This window comes from Schistocerca serialis, chromosome 4, assembly GCF_023864345.2.
Source record: "Schistocerca serialis cubense isolate TAMUIC-IGC-003099 chromosome 4, iqSchSeri2.2, whole genome shotgun sequence".
Lineage (NCBI taxonomy): Eukaryota > Metazoa > Arthropoda > Insecta > Orthoptera > Acrididae > Schistocerca > Schistocerca serialis.
Window position 1 is genome coordinate 285,692,237 of NC_064641.1, and position 19,590 is coordinate 285,711,826.

The window sequence follows — 19,590 nt, forward strand, 5'->3', positions numbered from 1 at the left end:
GTGGCAGAGCAATATCCTGTGGCAGAGCAATATCCTGTGGCAGAGCAATATCCTGTGGCAGAGCAATATCCTGTGGCAGAGCAATATCCTGTGGCAGAGCATGCTCTACAACATAAGTCGGGACCTCGGTGCCTGTTTCACCACATGCGCCATCTGGATTCTTCCACCAGACACAGTTTCTCAGAACTCTGAAGGTGAGAAATTGCTCTATATGTCCTTGGTTCTCACCACCCACCTGACCTTAATTTACATTAATTTCTTCTGTCTCAGCATTTCTTCACTCTGAATAGTCTTTTCTTTACTCTGCTTTAGTTTTAAACATCTCTCATTGTCTTACTGCTCTATTTTTCATCGCCTCCCTCCCACCTCTGTTCATACAATGAAATTAGCTTTTCACTCCAGAAATTAGCTTTTCACTCTTATTAACTCATACATGACGTTCAAGCAGTAATTGCTGTCTTGCATATTACCCCGTTCTCCACCTTTGAGGTATCAGGTTTTCAAATCTCATACGATGCAGTCACAACAATGTCTTTCCTTCTCAACCCATCTAGTAAGTCTCCCCTGATCCGCAGTTCTGGGTGACTTTCCCAGAATCTACCCCTTTTCGTAGACCTCTCCTGGCCTGTTCCTTCGCTCCTCTTCCTTCCCCTTCAACCCTTCTGCCTGAAGAGGGAGCCACTTGCTCCAAAATCTTGCCTAATTACAAATTACTCTAAGATAGAGATGAAAAGAAACCTTAAAGAGGCTAATGTTTTTTTATTTATTCTGAAAGCACATTCATTTATTTTCTAATTTTATGTACATAAATTGCTTTCGAGAGGCATTCATACATGTAGCATTTGGTGCATAAACTTAAGCAAGAAAAGGTTATCTTAAAAAAGTAGAACTCTCTCTCTCTCTCTCTCTCTCTCTCTCTCTCTCTCTCTCTCTTCCCCCCCCCCCCCCCCCCTCTCCCTCTCCCTCCCAAAATGCACTATTAAACACTTCCTTATTTGTCAATATGATAACTTCATTCTATGGCCAACAATCTAATGTAATGCATTGCCTCTGTGCTAAATAGACACAGCTCAGTCTTCTACCATAAGTTTCACTATTGCAAAGCAAAGGAATCTTAAAGCTGGGCCAAATAACTCATGAGGTTACACAGCTTTAAATTTCTTTTGACAAAAGCTATCTTTTTCCTATAACAAGCTTGTATTTTAATTTCTGATTTATCTGAAACCAAGTCAGAATTCCTTCATCAAAGCATCCCAGGTTCCTCAATTCAATCTCAAATTTTATTAAGGTGTATTTCATTAATCTTCTTCACTTTCTTTATGGTATCAAGAAATTCTTTAACAGTTATTATTTCAACAGCCAGTTTGAAACTGTAGCAACCAGATTTATATATTAAACAAAATGGAATACACATATATCCTGAGCTACAGTTTCGTGATCTTCATTGAGTCACGCATTAATTTCAACTAGACTTCTAATGTATGTGACCATAAATCAGTTTGTATTTATCCATGGTAATATGGCTACATAGCCTTGATGCTAATAAAGCCCTATATGATGTACAACATATGTTATGTTTAGTATAATTTTTCTTTACAAATATATTAGAGTTGCGATTGTTGGACTCGCTGTTCCAAGGATATTACAAATAAGACATTTAACTACAAAACATCTTTGTAATACAACTTGAAGACATGATATACCAGCACATCCTTGGAAAAGATGTTTGGCTCATTTTCGATGCAGCTCTTTTCATTTACGCATCTTAAAGGGAAATGGAATCTTTTGGAAAGAAAGGAATTCTCTAGCAATTGGCTTTGCCTGCAGTATGGGACCAACTCTGGCATTTGCCTACACTGAAAATTAGAAGCCACAGAAAATAATTTTGAAGATTACCGGCAGATGGATTTGAACCACCTCACCTCCAAATACAAGGATTGCTAGCTCAGTGCCTCAATGCCAGTCAGTGGAGAAACTGGAAAAAACTGATTCTTGTACACTGTTTCAAAAATAAAGTAAAATGCATCACAAGAAAAGACAGAATTCTGATACCTGCAAGGTTTTCCTTGAATTATGCATGTTTGATCATGTGATAGTCCATAAATGCATACATATCTTAAGATTTAATTGTACTGGAGTTCCTGGCTTCAATTACTATAACATTACAAAATCTAAACAGTATTTGGCCAAAGGGGGATGGAGGGGTGGGGGGGGGGGGGGGGGACTGAGGGTGCAGTTGGCTCGAGGAACTGAAGCAGCATGCTGAAAAAATCTTTTACAAATGAAGGAACAGGCAAACTATAGAATGCGCTGTCATCACATAATCAATTACTCATTCCGCTCTTCACAAACTTCATCCTATCATGCAGTATCGATTCCATTTCCATAACAGTACTGCTGGGTGACCAGATTTTGGGGGGGGGGGGGGGGGTGTATTTTGCCATTTGGGCTACTAATGACAGAATTCTGAGCAGTTGGTTTAAAGAAATGAGGAGCGTCATTTCAACATGTATTGAATGCATCCAAGGTCAAAATACAGTTTGATGTGTTTTCACTCCAACTGTGATATGCTCTTTAACACTATTGGATCCAATCAGGTCATTTTGTATTGTTAATCTTCGTTGATCCATTACTGCATCAAGAATTTCGTATTGTTTTCCATAGCAATTTAGTGTTGAAAAACATGAATTGAATCAAATCATATAATGTATTTTGCAGCCGATGATTCAAAAAGTATTATGTTGAGGGCAAGTCCTCCCAACCTTCATGCAGTTGGAAATGATTTCTATCATGACCAGAAAGACATCCCAAAAATTCCAGTCATGACATATAGCTTGATACTTGTGTGTAATGAAAACAAAACAAAATTCCAATGTGTAATGTTTGCCTACTCCACTAATACCTCTTTCAGCTTTTTGCTAGACAGAATCTGAAGGAGGTCTTTAGTCATCAGATGATGTATTTCACAAACAGCAATCTCTGGGATAATATGATCTTTAAAATGTTTACTTACTTATTAAAAGCTATGTGTCTCTGGATTGTAACAAAATCTCTCCCACAATCAATTTTGTTAGCTGTTTCATTGTTCACACTGATTACATTATTACCACACCACAATAAATAATGTCTGCAAACTATTTGGCTGCTTAAATTGATGTCTTTTGTTTGATGAAAAATAATTTACTTTCTGTGAAATTCATCTTTACCACGGACTTTAGGTTTCTTCTGTATTACATAGCCACTCTTTGATTTCACTTCATTCCTCTTTACACCAACCGATATGTTAAAGATATTTATTAACCAGTCAAATTAGGATCTTTCTACAGTCATTTCTCTGACTGGTAAATGTCCATGTTAAAATTTAAAATTAATCCTTTATTAGATACTCTGTAAGGCAGTCAGTGACATTACATTACCATCCATTCTTGAAGAGACAATGTTCATTTGTAAGTTTCCAAAATGGATGCAATTTGTTGGTGGCTTAAGTAATAAACTAGAGATCCTCTCTCCATCAAAAGGTTTATGCTTTATACTTTAGTAAGAGTTATGGATAGATTTAGTCTTCCAAAATAATCAAAAGCCCTGGTCCATCAGCAAAAATGACCAAACAAGCAGTTCCCTGCGGTAGTACATTGTTATTCTAAATTGTTTATTTGTGCCCAACCACTTGCATTAAGAGCCACTTTTTGCAGCAATGAAGGGCACACAATAAAGCTTGCAGGAAAGCAACTAAACTTACCTGTACATTTCCTCACTTTGACATCCTTCTGCCTAATTGAGAAGCATTATACAACACAAAAATGGTATAGGTAGTGGATTGTGCACCTTACCAGTGTATCAACCCCATATCATAATGCTTTACATGTTGAGTGAAGAGCATATCATGTGAGGTCTGTGGAGTTCAGTTTAGGCTCAGATTTTGGAAAGCAACAGCCTGATATCCATGATAATGTAATGGCAGGTAATAAATTCTTCCTCAATGTTCAGTTGAGACATTGCCAATGCCATGATAAATGAAAAATATGTTTGTGGATAGGATTGATTACATATTTCAATGCAAAACCAATGTAAGAAGAGTTAAAGTAAGATAGTTGGCACAAGAAGGTCCCTCCCCCCAATTATGTCTATGGTATAAAATAGGAAACAGTTAGTATCAGGCAAAAGCTACTGTTGTACAAGGATGCACATGATACAAACAATTGTGGCCAAAATGCTACATGATGAATAGTCTTGAGCGTATTTATATTCTGCAATGAATAACAGTTTAGGCTCTGTATGATTCCAAAAACATATTACAGGATAATGGTTCTGTGAATCTAGCCCCTATTCAGTCATCTCACACAGAGAGGTTTACACAGTGATATTTCATTGCTGCTTTGATTTTCATTCAGTTACTGCACTATTTTCATTATGTTCCAATCCAAGTGTGAGCTTGGAGAAACAGGAGACTTCAAAAGCTGCCCACATAACAGTAGCAACAAAAAATAAAACTAATAAAAACAATGACATACCTGGCAATTTCAAACTGTTCTGCTTTGACAAGCATATCAACATAACTACACCACACATCCACTCTCTTAGGGTATGATGCTAAAATGTGTTCCATTAGTGTCTGAGCCCGTTCTGCTGATCCATGTTTGTTTTCCAGATGAGCAAACCTTGAAATTACTTCCACATCTGCACAGAAGTGGGAACAAAAGTTTATTAAATTTCATGTCCTCTACTGTTATTAGATGTTAATATTCATAAGAACAGTTAGCCAATACATACATAATCTTCACATTTTTTTTCCTGGCATTCGTTTAATAAAATAGAACAAAAATTGTACACTTAACGTGTTAATCTTTTTGCAGGCTAATGTCCCACAGTATAAACTTCAAAGCTGAGAAGATATTCATAATTCTGAAGTGTCTGTTGTAGACTAAATGCACATTATAAAGGCTTAACTTCAGTAAAAAAATTTGAGGGATTCAGGTATTATTTTGCTCAATATTTTATCTACTTATAAATAAAAACACATTCAATATGACAGTTGCTTACACTGGCAAGTCCAAAACTTTCACAGTTACCACCTGGAAACCATCATACTGAAACACAAGATTGCTACAAACCTTCCTTGCAGATTAAAACATTGTGCTACACAGTTTGGGTGTGGCAATTCTGCTGGATAGCTGGTTGGTGGTAATGCCAACATAAAACGCTGTGCAGTGATTGCAGCATTGCTGGTATGTGACATACCTCTTATGGGGTAGGATAAGACAGTGACAGGAGTGGTGAAGTATGTGGTGAATGAATAAATCGAGCAGGTCTTTCCTCTTGATCTTCCACATGGTTACACTCCAGTGGCAATAGATTTGGAGTAGAAGTGGCCAGGCCTTGTTGAACCAGGATGTTGTTTAGTTTGGGTGGGTGATGAAATAGCACTTAAGGATAGGTGGGAAGGATCTTGGATAGAATGTTCCTCATTTCTAGGCACAATGATAGATAATCAAAGCCCCAATGAAGGATATGATTCTGTTTCTCCAGTTATGGGTGACACAGGGTGATGAGGGGGCATTTCTTTCCAGCCGATTTTTAATCCTCCCATCGTCCTTTGGAATCAGCTGAAAAGGAGCAATCCCCCCCCCCCCCCCCAAAAAAAAAAAAGAAGGAAAAAAAAAAGAAGAAACCAATGTCACTCCTGACTGGAGCAGCTGAACCATATCCTTTGCCAGGCCTTCGATTATTTATCATCATGCCCAGAAATTGAAAATATCTTACCCAAGATCATTCTCATCTCTTCTAAAGTGGTATTCTGTCACCCACCCTACCTAAACAACATCCTGGCCCATCTCTGAGCAACTCAACTTCACTCCACTCCCAACCCCTTGCCATAGGGGTCATATCCATGTGGAAGACCCAGATGCAAGCCCTTCCCAATTTACCCACCCAGCACACCGTACTCCAGTCCTGTCAGACTTATCCAGTCCCACCAGGGGTAGGGCCATCTGTAAAAGCAACTATGTCACAAATGTCAACTTTGCTGCAGTCGCTGCATGGCATTTTATGTCGACACAACCACAGAATGAATGGCTGCTGCCAAACTGTGACACAGAACAAAGTTGACCACTCAGTGGCACAACATGCTGTTGAACACAACACAACATGCTTGAGTTCCCTACAGCACCAGCTTTTCTGAACTACATAGGTGGGTGTTATCCTTGCAATACACCCTTCACCCCGGAATCCTCCTTGCTTTAAACTCCCTAACCCACTGTCCCCACACCCTATAGCCAACAGTTTCCTCTTCCTCAAGCCTATCTTCCCCTGCTACCCACACCTCCACATCATCTTCATGTGCCTGCTTCACACCAGTTCAAATACGCGTGTGTTGCATGCCTCACCCATGTACCTGCCGCCTCTCCCTCCTCCGTTTATAGCCTGCACATATGCTACCTCTCTCTGAGCCAACTACCCTTCCCAACACCTCTCTTGGCTTTCCACCTCTTTCTCCCTCTACTCACCCTAATTAACACAATCCCTGCCCCATTATACCTACAAAACTACAATCCCAGCATTGTTTGTCCAGCCAACATAAAAAGGATTTATTCCAAAATCTAGCACAGTTTCCATCCTATTTTGTGTGTGCCTGTCTACGACTCATAGAGTTTCCAATTTGATTGTCTACAAATGACTCGTCCTATACATTTGGTGTGCCTGTTTGACTAATTACATTGAACTCTCGCAGGAGCTCACTTCTCTTCTTTAGAAAAGATATGGGGGACAGACAGTTCTACTCATTTGAACACATGTTGCAGCCTGTCATGCCTATGAGTTTATGAGGGGCAAGAGGTGGCGGCGTCTGTTTCTGTTGCTTTATTGTAGAATTCAAAGGGTGTCTCTATGATTCTCTAGTCGGTGGTAAATTATAGGAAGTTAATGTTGTATTTCTGAATTTTTATAGTATAGTTCATGTGTTTATTGTGTTACGTTGTACATAATGCACTTTGCTGCTACCATTAACATCTCTGTTTAACAATGGGCCAAAAAGCTTCTATATTTAGTTAATCAAACAATGGAAAATCCAGGCTGGGATGTAACAAGAGAAGGAAAGTTACTACTCACTATACAGTGGAGATACTGAGATGCAGATAGACACAACAAAAAGACTTTCACAACTAAAGCTTTCGGCCATTGCCATTCGTCACGAACACACGAACACACACACACACACACACACACACACACACACACACACTCTCTCTCTCTCTCTCTCTCTCTCTCTCTCTCTCTCTCACACACACACACACACACACACACACACACACACACACACACAAATGCAACTCACACACACGACTGCAGTCTCAGTCAGCAGAAACCACATTGGGAGCAGCAGCATCAGTACATGATGGGATTGGCAACTGGGTGGGCGTTACAAGGAGGGTGGGGCAGGGAGGGGGCGGGATAGTATGGAAGGGGGTGGTGGACAATGAAGTGCTGCAAGTTAGATGGAGGGCAGGGGAAAGGTAGGGAGGAAATAGCGGAAAAGGAGAGAAATAAAAAGACTGGGCATGGTGGAGGAATGACGGCTGTGTAGTGCTGGAATGGGAAAGGGGTGGGTGGTGAGGACAGTGACTAACGAAGCTTGAGGCCAGGAGGGTTACAAGTATGCAGGATGTATTGCAGGGAAAGTTCTCACCTGCGCAATTCAGAAAATCTGGTGTTGGTGGGAAGGATCCATATGGCACAGGCTGTGAAGCAGTCATGGAGATGAGGGATATCATGTTTGGAAGCGTGTTCAGCAACATGGTGGTCCACTTGTTTTTTGGCCACAGTTTGTCGGTGGCCATTCATGCAGACAGACAGCTTGTTGGTTGTCATGCCTACGTAGAATGCAGCAAACTGGGTGCAGCTTAGCTTGTAAATCATGACTGGTTTCACAGGTAGCCCTGTCTTTGATGGGATAGGTAATGTTAGTGACTGGACTGGAGTAGGCAGCTGTGGGAGGATGTATGGGACAGGTCTTACATCTAGGTCTATTAAAGGGGTATGAGCCATGAGGTACGGGATTAGAAGCATGGATTGTGTAAGGATGGACGAGTATATTGTGTAGGTTTGGTGGACGGCGGAATATCACTGTGGGAGGGGTGGGAAGAATAGTGCACAGGATATTTCTCATTTCAGAGCATGACGAGAGATAATCGAAACCACAGCGGCGAATGTAATTTAGTTGCTCCAGTCCCAGGTGGTACTGAGTTACAAAGCGAACGCTCCTCTGTGGCCAGATGGTGGGACTTTGTGAGCTGGTGGAGACTGGAAAGATAAGGCAGGGGAGATTTGTTTCTGTACATGGTTGGGAGGATAATTACAGTCAGCAAAGGCTTCAGTGAGACCCTCGGTATATTTAGAGAGATACTGCTCGTCACTGCAGATGCAATGAACGAGGGTAGCTAGGCTGTATGGAAGAGACTTCGTGGTATGGAACGGGGGGCAGCTGTCAAAGAATCTCATTTTGTTCTAGAGTTATTGGTTTTTATATCTGGCAGACAGTTGCACGCAGTGTGCCCAGTTCCATAACTGAACACTGGGATCGTGTGTCACAACAATTGTTTTATTTCATATAACGGATCAAGATATCAAAAGAAGGACTTTTACAAATGGTAGCAGGCAAAGAGGTACACATGTTGTATGAGAAATATTCAAAACTTTTTTATTCGGTGAGAGTAACTTGTCCACACCACTGAGAGAGTTGGCAGAATGGGGCAAGTAAACACATCACTAGCAGTTAAGGAAAAACCATAAGCTGTGTTTAAAAAAGTTTTCAGCAGCTGGGGAGTGGTGGGCCATGATGAGTTAACTCATCCAGTCACAGGATCACTTGCTCCTTATGCATAACTGGTGGACTATGTCAAGGAAAAGGTGCTTCTCATAAACAATGAAAAGTGATGGGTAGTACTATAACTATAAAAATGCAGCAATACAACAAACAGCATACTATACACTTGATGCTACAGGGCAAGAAAATATTACGTGGCACGATTAATATGAGAAGCAACACATGGACAGATGAAGTTCTGGAGAAACACTGATATATGTACAAGCAAAACAACTAGTGTTTTGTATGAGGGAGTATACAGGGCAACATCAAAAGGCAGTTGATGTAAAAACAAAATTTTGATAGAAGAGATGCTGAAAAATTGGCAAGGTCAAAATGTCTGGATTCTTGGATAATACTAATGAAGTATAATTATTCACAGTCTATAAACCAAAAAAATTAAATATCAAGTGAGTAAAAAACAATATGTAACACTTTCATGTAGCCTCTCAAATAGGCAGCTCAAATTCTGTGCAAGGTAGAGATATGTGAAATTAGAGCAAATATGATGTAACTTACGTAGCTTCTTATCAAGCTTTGAAAGAGCTTTCTGTAGGAGATCACGAGCTTTATCCAACTGCCCAAGTCGCAGCAGCACTCCACCAGCATGCAGCCACATTTCCTTGTTGCTGCTGAATCGTTTCATTATCTGTCCAATCAATTGGTCAACCTCCTAATACAAATGTAACATAGGTTTGACTGACATTCGTTAATGAAATAAATATTTGGCAATTATCGGTTTACACACATACCTGCAGTTTACCACTATCAGCATAAATTTGCAACATTTGCATATTAACCTTGAAAGGATCATTGGCCTGCACAGCATCTTCTAAAACTTTATCAAGGCTTTCCTGCAATAAAAGAAGAACAGCAGACATTTATTTGATAATATATTTCTCTTAGTGTGAAATGACTTTTCTTTTGCTACTACTCGTTATCTGTTCATAGATTATAGAGGATGAAGCCAAATTCCACTGGCAAAATTTTGAAGGTTGTTCAGGAATATTTTATGAGTACCTTAGTATAAGGGATTCATGATCTATGCTGGCTTGTTTCAGTGTAGTTGCACAACAGTCAAATGTCAATGGTATGTGCCATGTGTCTTGTTCAAAGCCAACTTGTTCCACTGACTTACAATGCTTGCTGTTAACAACAATAATGTCCACTTTACTCTGAACTTTCAACTTAGCACTTGGTAAAGTTTGGCATTGCCTCGGGTTTGTTATTCTGGCGGATTACTTGTATGTTAACAGTGATATGCAGGCAGTATTGATAGGAAGAAATTTGATTGAGTTGACCTATATGCATCTTGTGTGTGTGACGTATTGTACCATACTGTACACTGACAGAACAGAGTGAATATACTATGATAAAAATGTGTGTGTTAAGTTGAAGAGTAGTTTTATTACACTCTGCTTCGTACTGCACATCTTGGTGATTGCATTTTACAGGCTTTTTAGCTGTACACTGAAACAAAGGTAACTGGGTAACAAACTCAATAAATTATAATTACATTACTACTCTGTACAGTCACCAGAGACTGTGGGTCCCTTAAACAAAAACTATCTAAAAACATCCAGGAACGACTTCTGAAATTCTGTCAGTGGTGTATGAAGTATAAATCACTTTTATGGATGATTTGTCATGGAGAAAAATAAAAATTTTTAAGAAGTACAGAACTTTTACTACAATGTATCTCTAGCCACAGGTAAGGTACATATTCACAATACATAATGGTCATTCCACATCAATTGAATCAATGGCCCCCACCCAACCACTGGCATCTACATGAAATTTTGCACAGATGTTCCACACAGAATGCAATTAAGCTGCGCAAAATTTGACTTCCAAATACAAAGATTTCATGCTTTTAGGAAGGTTTCAGTAGGGGACTACAAAATGAGGTGTGGTTTCTGTGGCACTTTTCGTCAAATTTAAGATAGCTTAAAGTTGAAACTATCAGTAAACCAAAGGAGATATTTGGATTATACACAGACATTTGTGCTCAACACACTCTTAAAATTTCATAGCTGTGACATTGATAATTTTTGAGCTGTTGTTGTTGTTGTGGTCTTCAGTCCTGAGACTGGTTTGATGCAGCTCTCCATGCTACTCTATCCTGTGCAAGCTTCTTCATCTCCCAGTACCTACTGCAACCTACATCCTTCTAAATCTGCTTAGTGTATTGATCTCTTGGTCTCCCTCTACGATTTTTACCCTCCACGCTGCCCTCCAATGCTAAATTTGTGATCCCTTTGTAGGGAAGCAGCCTACTCACGCTGTAGTAAATTCACATCAGTTTCCATTGTGTGCCAGCCAGTCTGCTGTAACTAGCTCTGACGTCATAAATGTTGCGCAATACCTTAAAAATCAAGCAAATGACCTAAAACTTTTCTAGCATGTCAGGAATAATACTAAATTAATGTGTGTTAAATATCAGTTCGATAACTTCAGCCATTTTCTAAATTTGGACATTTTTCTGGAAAAATCATTGGCGCAACAGAAAAGAGCTAGAGACTTCAAAATTTATATTTAGATTCATCTTTCATAATGATTTAATAAAAACAGTACTTTGGATTTCACAAATTAAGACTTTAGTGGAAATTCATGATTTTCTGGTTTTCGTCTCAAAACTGAAGGAAGCAAGATAGATTAAGTAGGCTAGTAAATAAGGCTAGGATGTTTAGATTTAAATAGGTTGGAGGTCCGCTATGACTATGAAGATGTGTAAAGTTTCTTTTGAATACCTATAAAATTATAGCGATAGCGGATCTCACAAGGGCCAGTTCAGAGCTCATCTACTGCGTACAGTGTAATTTAATTAATTCTCTCGCCCAAAATATTTAACTTAGCCACGTCAAAATTTTATTATTAATACTTACCTGCATGCTGAATGCACGTTTAAATTAAGAGCTTCATCGGCCATCAGCAAAAGAAGCTATAAATTATTATGGAACTTGAAGTGGTGCGTTACTAGCCAAGCGGATAGTCGGAAGCGCCGTAAAGATCAGGCATTCCCTTAGCCGTCCGCACTGCGGCTTTATATATAAGAACGTTGCGCGCGGAAGAAAGGCCCCAGTTCTCTCCAGACGCTGAATAACACGCCATCTGTGTCGGGAGCCGCGTCGCATCAGTGTCACTGCTACAAACAGCCTCGGGTGCCGTATTAAGTTACTAGAGATACGCGGAACCATGAAAACATTTCATGTGAAGTGTTAATTCTGGGATGATTTTTCTTAACTAGCTTCAGTTTGCGTATTGTCATATTTTCACGTGCCGTCGCGAGACAGACATTCTACCAACTATTTAGCGTGGCGTTTGATGAAGTATTTTCATCAAATTATGGCGAGCATTCTTTTTAACATTTAATTCAGACATTTATAGTTGCATCAGCGCATTAGACTCTGAACTGCTCTGTTAGTTAGGTTGTAGGGATACTTGTGTTTTTTATCAGTGAATTTCAGAATATACTCAACTATTTTGGAAAACCGTTTTTGATTAGAAATCCCGGACAATCTCCTAATTCCTCAGAGCTATAAGCTGCAGCTATAATGACATTCTCAGCTAAAGTGGGCACTAGGATCTCTAATTACTGGTTCCATGTTTTGTTAAATCACTTTCTGGGTGCTAAAAAGTAAATAGAGAGCCAGTGTTGAGAACGGCGAAAGACAGCATTAACAACATTCTAAAAGCCAGAAACTGATTCAACTTGCAAGTGTTTATACAGCAAATTAGATTTTTTTTTATTTTACAAACTTAACCGCCGTCCCACACCTTGATGCCTCAAAACATGTCCTACCAACCGATCCCTTCTTCTAGTCAAGTTTTGCCAGAAACTTCTCTTCTCCCCAATCCTATTCAATACCTCCTCATTAGTTACATGATCTACCCACCTTACCTTCAGCATTCTTCTGTAGCACCACATTTCGAAAGCTTCTATTCTCTTCTTGTGCAAACTAGTTATCGTCCATGTTTCACTTCCATACATGGCTACACTCCATACAAATACTTTCAGAAACGACTTCCTGACACTTAAATCTATACTCGATGTTAACAAATTTCTCTTCTTCAGAAACGATTTCCTTGCCATTGCCAGTCTACATTTTATATCCCCTCTACTTCGACCATCATCAGTTATTTTACTCCCTAAATAGCAAAACTCCTTTACTACTTTAAGTGTCTCATTTCCTAATCTAATTCCCTCAGCATCACCCGATGTAATTTGACTACATTCCATTATCCTTGTTTTGCTTTTGTTGATGTTCATCTTATATCCTCCTTTCAAGACACTGTTCATTCCATTCAACTGCTCTTCCAAGTCTTTTGCTGTCTCTGACAGAATTACAATGTCATCGGTGAACCTCAAAGTTTTTACTTCTTCTCCATGAATTTTAATACCTACTCCGAATTTTTCTTTTGTTTCCTTTACTGCTTGCTCAATATACAGATTGAATAACATCGGGGAAAGGCTACAACCCTGTCTCACTCCCTTCCCTATACAAGCTATACAAGATCAAAACTGGGGGGAAATCAATCTGACAAATTTCTGCTGTTTTGTGACTGCAATGTCTTAAACGAACAACTTATACTAGAGTGCCTATTACTTTTTCCAAAGGGAAGTTACTTGTTATCAATTCTAGTGAACCACAGCCATTATTTTTAAGTATTTGAAAAGTTATTAACATGTAAGCATACCATCAGACTTCTTTTTATCAAATGTGTGCATCTTTTGATGTCAACTGCTAAATATCAGCAACTCCTATTTCCTTTAGTTTTATTTTTTTGTATTAGAAAATACAGGTGTTTTGTACAAGAAAAGGTTTTGTTGACGTAACAGACCATCTGGATAAGCTTAAAAAATAGCCTGTAGGTACTACAGTCAACCACTCACAAACCATCATTACACAGAAGTGCTTTCTATAGAACAAACTCAAAAATATTTGTGTAGTAGTTACATTCTTTAATCTATTAAGTACAGCTTTTGCAAAGAGTTGTATTATTTTCACACTTAACAGTCCATTTGATCCATTTCCATTTTGTAGCAGCATGGAACTGTAACCAGGCCGCAACCATAGACTGCCAGTCAGACAATGTCCCTGCTTCCAAGACAGCAATTCCACACATGCTGCCACTTCAGTATCACCACTTCTTCGTGCCAACAACCATGGAATGGAAGAGCTTTCAGGAAGTTTCTGCAGTGTGACTGAGTGCCTTGAAAATGCCAGACCCCCTTCAGGTACCAGACGTTTCCAAAAACACAGATCTCCCGCAAACTCAGCCCTGGGCAACAATATTTAAACCTCCCAGGTTCAGCTGACCATCATTGGCACCACCGGGCCCTATTGTGATGTAAAGCCCATGTTAGTCACTGCCATACTCATGACACAGCTACATTTGCCATCACCAGACAGTAAAGCAGTGACCAGCATCTGACTGCCTGAGCCTGGGTCATCAGTCATCTGCTGCCACCTCCATAGTGGCAGTGAGTTTCAACTGTTCGTGGTCACCACTCACTACCAGTCTGCATCCTGCAGCCTACAGTTGCATTTCATAACCCAGGTAGTCACACGGGCCTTGTCTGCCTAGCCCTGGCTACCGGTTGTCTCACTGATGCCATACATTGCTGGCAGTTGCCCATATAGCCTACACCTCCAGCAGAGCCGCTCGCCCTCATATTGCCGAAGCAACAGCCCATAACAAGTCCGCATAAATTTGTTGTCATGAAAGAAAGCTACAACACTGGTTTTTATGATATGAGAAAGTGCTTTTCTCTCATTGTTGCCACCAGGTACTGTTAATATAACCACCTATTATTAGCATGTTCTAGTTGTTTTGAAAATTTTGCTAGAAAATGTAAATTCAGAAGCCACCAGTGGTGTCAATCAACTTTATGGAGCAAGTTTCAACGTTTGCAAATATGGGGGGAAAAAAAAGGAGAGAGAGAGAGAGAGAGAGAGAGAGAGAGAGAGAGAGAGAGAGAGAGAGAGAGAGAGAGAGAGAAGAAAAGAAAAGAAAAAAGAAAAAACAGGAAAAGAAAATTCGCCATTTTTGCTTCAACTCTTTCAGTAGGCCACAACGAGGTTTGATAACCATCAGAATTTTGCTTAAATGTATCAGAAGCCGCAGTTTATAAAATATTAAAACCAACAATAACAAATCAGTTTGTTCTTGACAAATCTTGTGCTTTACGTAGCCTTGTGAATCTAGTTTGTAGATTTTTTGACATTTTAGAGGAGAATGGCCATGACTTGCCATAGCCTGAATTGATTCTTTCTGCAGTTCTCATTTTTTTACCAGCATCGGCAACTTAAGCCTATTAGGAGCATAACAGAACAGCAAGTTTCTTGTGAACTTTATTCTACCATATATTTACTATCCCTTTTAATTATTTCAATCCTGAATTTCCTTTGTTTCATAATTTCCTAGTTATGATCAGTAGCAGCTCACAGGTATATATTCTGGGTGTTCACAAATTTTTAGATTTAGATACATTTGGGAATGTGAAATTAATAGCATCTGCTGTATAACAGTTACACTTACAAACAAATTTATACAGCTACAGCCAATAATAATCTACATCTACACCCATACTCCGCAAGCCACTTGACGGTGTGTGGCGGAGGGTACTTTGAGTACCTCTATCGGTTCTCCCTTCTATTCCAGTCTCGTATTGTTCGTGGAAAGAAGGATTGTCGGTATGCCTCTGTGTGGGCTCTAATCTCTCTGATTATAATATGTATAACGTATCTGACAAGAGAAAGAATTGTTTTGTATATAATTAAGTACAGTTTAGGGCAATAATGAAATTATGTGTAAGCTTTCGCAACTCTCCCTTTCACATTTATGCGTAAGTGGGAGTTTTCATGCTTTTCTATTTTTTGGACAAATGTACAAGATCCCTGGAGGATGTATTAGTTCACGAATTTACTTCTGGGCTGAAAATCAGATATTCCTATGCTGCACCCACACAACAACTTTTGCTAACTGTACACTTCCTTGTCAAATGTTCGCCTGTAATCATGCTTATTTGATTTCTTTACTTTCTTAATAAAAGGAACTGTTCTCGGAGGTCCTAGCTCCTTTGTGGCAAACTTTCCCTGGTAATTTACTTTTCTGTTCCCAGAACGAGATTTTCACTCTGCAGCGGAGTGTGCGCTGATATGAAACTTCCTGGCGCATTAAAGCTGAAGCTGTGTGGCACACTGGGACTCGAACTCAGGATCTTTTCGTTTTGCGTTCAGGTGCTCTACCAACTGAGTTACCCAAGCAGGACTCATGACCCGTCCTCACAGCTTTACTTTTCTGTTAGCATTTAAAATAGATTCAACATAGTTCATATTTACACTCTATACAAAAGCCAATTCCCACCCCGTAAACAACCAACTCCAAACACAAAGTGCCATTTGTGGAAATGATGAAACTCAAGTTGTAATGTCTGCCTATATGGTCACTTAATTGGAATACAAATGAGGTGGGAAGGCCTAAAGCACACTGCCGTCAATCCCCCATTTAAGTGAATATATAAAAACCACTGAAATAGCTTCTCATGAATTTTCATACATGCAATGTGGGGATACAGCTCAGATAAACTTGAATCACCGTAAGATCAACATATTTTAGAAGCATGAATAAATCTACAGCTTCACGTTCAACGGTGAGTGCTTTAGACCGTTATGATTCTCACAAGGGAAACAACTCATCGCACTCCCAACAAAATTTAGTGGTAAGATGGCCCAGTCAATAGCCCGTCAAAAACTGAATGCAGACCAAGCATGAAAATGGGAAGAAGGTATACTGAACTGTAAAAACAGTATAGTAGCTCAGCATGTTCAGTCATAGGGTTAGCTGCCCTGTGTAACAAAAAAAAACTGAGCAAATGGATCAGCGATGAACTTGAATGTGTGTCATCGGACGTCTGCCCTCAACACAAATGCAACAAGCAATAAACAACAAAAAGACATTTAAAAAAAGGGTGGCCACGTTGGACTGTGAAGGGCACAAGCCATGTTCAAATCTCTCTCATGCCATTTCTTTATTTTATTCTTTTCCCCCAACATTATGAACTGTCCGTCCGGTCACTGAAATGTTTGTTCTCTTTCTGTAGTCTTGGCAGCTGTCATACTATACACTGGTTACAGAATATGAGTCATGTGGTAAGAATACATTACCGTCTCAAGTAAACGTGATGAACAGTGAAAGCAGCTGAGATACCACATAGACATCTCACAGAAATGAAAACAACAAGTAAACGGGTGTGAATTATGTTACAAGAAAGTAATTCAAGAACCAGAATTTCCAAAATGGAATGCAACTTCAAAAACATATGTTTTGACAGAGCACACAGAAACTGTGCAATTGTGAAACTGTTACATTCATTTGTTGCAGTTTAAGTGATGAACTACTATGTTTTCATCATTTCCTTGGGAGTGATCACATTCACATTCATACGAACACCTAAATCAGGAAAGGAAGCGTATCTCACTCCATTACCTGGCGTACAACTTACATGCATCAGCAAGAGATTTCTGTCATATTTTTCATATGATACACATACTGACACTAATGCGGTGTATTACAAACCAGAGGTGTTTACCAGTGGAGGATTTGGTTGACTTGCCGCTTTGCCATCAAACGTTTGCAGTTCCCATTCGAAAGCCACTTCCTTTTGGCTGCTAATAGAGTAGTTGTGCAGAATCAACTGCCATTACAGGCCCCTTCCTCACACCTTACTTTTGCACACGGACATTACACCATGACAGAGGCACAAACTTTTAATACAGGAAGAAGGAAAAAAAAAAAAAAAAAAAAAAAAATCGGCGCATGAGTGAGAGGTTTGAACACAGCTCGCTTGCTTGGTAGTCCATCATTGCGACTGCTTCACCACAAGACCATCGATCTTTCAGCTTTATTGCACTTCCTTTTCCACAGACCGTTCAGTGTTTCCGTTTTCCTTTCCTTTCCTTTCCTTTCCTTTCCTTTCTTTTCACAGTTCATGCTTGATCTGTGTTCAAGTTTTGACGGGCTGTCCATTGGGCCCTCTTACCACAAGAGCAGAGGGGAGTGTGATGGGGAGTTTCCCTTGTCAATGCCTCAAAAGGGTTACTGTATGATAAAATTCATAACTTAATATAATAAAACTCATTCAGAAACTGTCAGTATAACTTTAACTTACACTGACATCCAATCTGATTTTACTACAGTATGAACTAAGTGAATTATCATATCTGAGGAGTGAGCTATCATCTAGCAGGATTTATGCAGAGGATTGGAGATTAAAGTCTGCTGCAGTGTGCTGCCATCCAGTGCCACTGACATAAACTTCTAGTTGAGTGGCAGGGTCTTGCTGTGCATACCGTGAATCATGCAAATTGTTAATTAAATCCATATGTATTTGGCACTTAAGACAATTAGGTTACACGAATTGTGCATGCACAAAAGCTCCTTAAAAGATGCACAACTGATAATGTTCTCGCGACCCTGTTGCCAAGTTTTACAGTGCCTAGAGGAGCAGTAACGCAGTAGATTTAGGTACTTTATCTTTCAAATTGCAGCATCTATGTTATGTTCAACACTTACCAATGAAAAATAACTAATAAATCCACAAGGTGTCAAAAAATAGGGTGTTCACCTGCTCTTGCGCTCTTACACAACAGCCACCACTCGTTTATGATCAAATATAGATAAAAAGTAAAACTCTTGTGAAATATACAAAATTACAGCACCTAAAAAATAATGAAAATCTATCAAACAATAAATGTAACAACAGTTTCTTAATTTCTGATAGTAGTATTTTCAAGATCATTTCATAATCCTCATCTCAAGGGTTTCCAAAACTAACAAAACCTTTTCTAGTATGAAACACCTGCACTTTCTAACAAAATAAAAATAAAGTAAATATCGTATTTACTTGAATCTAAGCCGCACTCAAATCTAAGCCGCACCTGAAAAATGAGACTCAAAATCAAGGAAAAAAAAATTTTCCCGAATCGAAGCCACACCTGAAATTTGAGACTCGAAATTCAAGGGAGAGAAAAGTTTTAGGCCGCACCTCCAAATCGAAACAAAGTTGGGCCATTGTTATATGAGACACAATTTAGGTCGGATGAATGATGATACAGCTACAGTAGTTTGGTTCGAGTCGTAAGCTTAGCAGTTAAGCTTTACCATGTAGCCATTGCTATGCGTCAGGCGCTCCGTCCGTATTTATACGGTTACCCTTCCTTTTTCACATGCTTTATCTGGTTTGAATCGATTGCTTATTTTTCTTTGATCTGATAAGTGCTGTTCTCTTTGTTATAGGTGTTTACGTCACTCTAAGCTGAAAATGCGTTATTGTACTGTGTCATGCATTGTTTGTCGCATTCTGATAATGTGTGTTTACGACCTGTCGCCGCTTGCAGCATGGCTTGCTTTTGTGCGCGCTACCGCCGCTTACAATTTTAAAAAACAGAGAGGAATTGTCTCATTAGCGAAACAATGGCAAGAGACTGCTCTTTGTTGTTACTTACACTGCTGATTTCTTTGATAATGATCAACAAGAACCAAATAATAGACTGCATTTGATAGAAGATGTTCTAAACGAGAGTTTAGCTAAAATTTTTCGCTGTTTGAAAAACTTTGCAGACGCCTCTTTTGTACATTACATTCTGCACAGAAATTAGAGTCATCTCAGATTTCTGACTGTATCACTATTAGGCATAAGAATAATACGAATATAAACATGACATGAT

The 19,590-nt window shown here is 39.3% G+C and overlaps 1 protein-coding gene across 1 annotated transcript in view; it reads right to left on the reverse strand.

Annotated features, from left to right (window-relative positions):
* Positions 1-19,590, reverse strand: part of LOC126473883 (protein RRP5 homolog) — a 182,881-nt gene that overhangs the window by 13,045 nt on the left and 150,246 nt on the right. The window contains exons 20-22 of the mRNA XM_050101221.1: positions 9,610-9,711; positions 9,377-9,530; positions 4,512-4,677 (exon numbers count right to left, since the gene is read on the reverse strand). Coding sequence (XP_049957178.1) covers positions 4,512-4,677; positions 9,377-9,530; positions 9,610-9,711 — 422 coding nt within the window. The remainder of the gene's footprint in view (positions 1-4,511; positions 4,678-9,376; positions 9,531-9,609; positions 9,712-19,590) is intronic.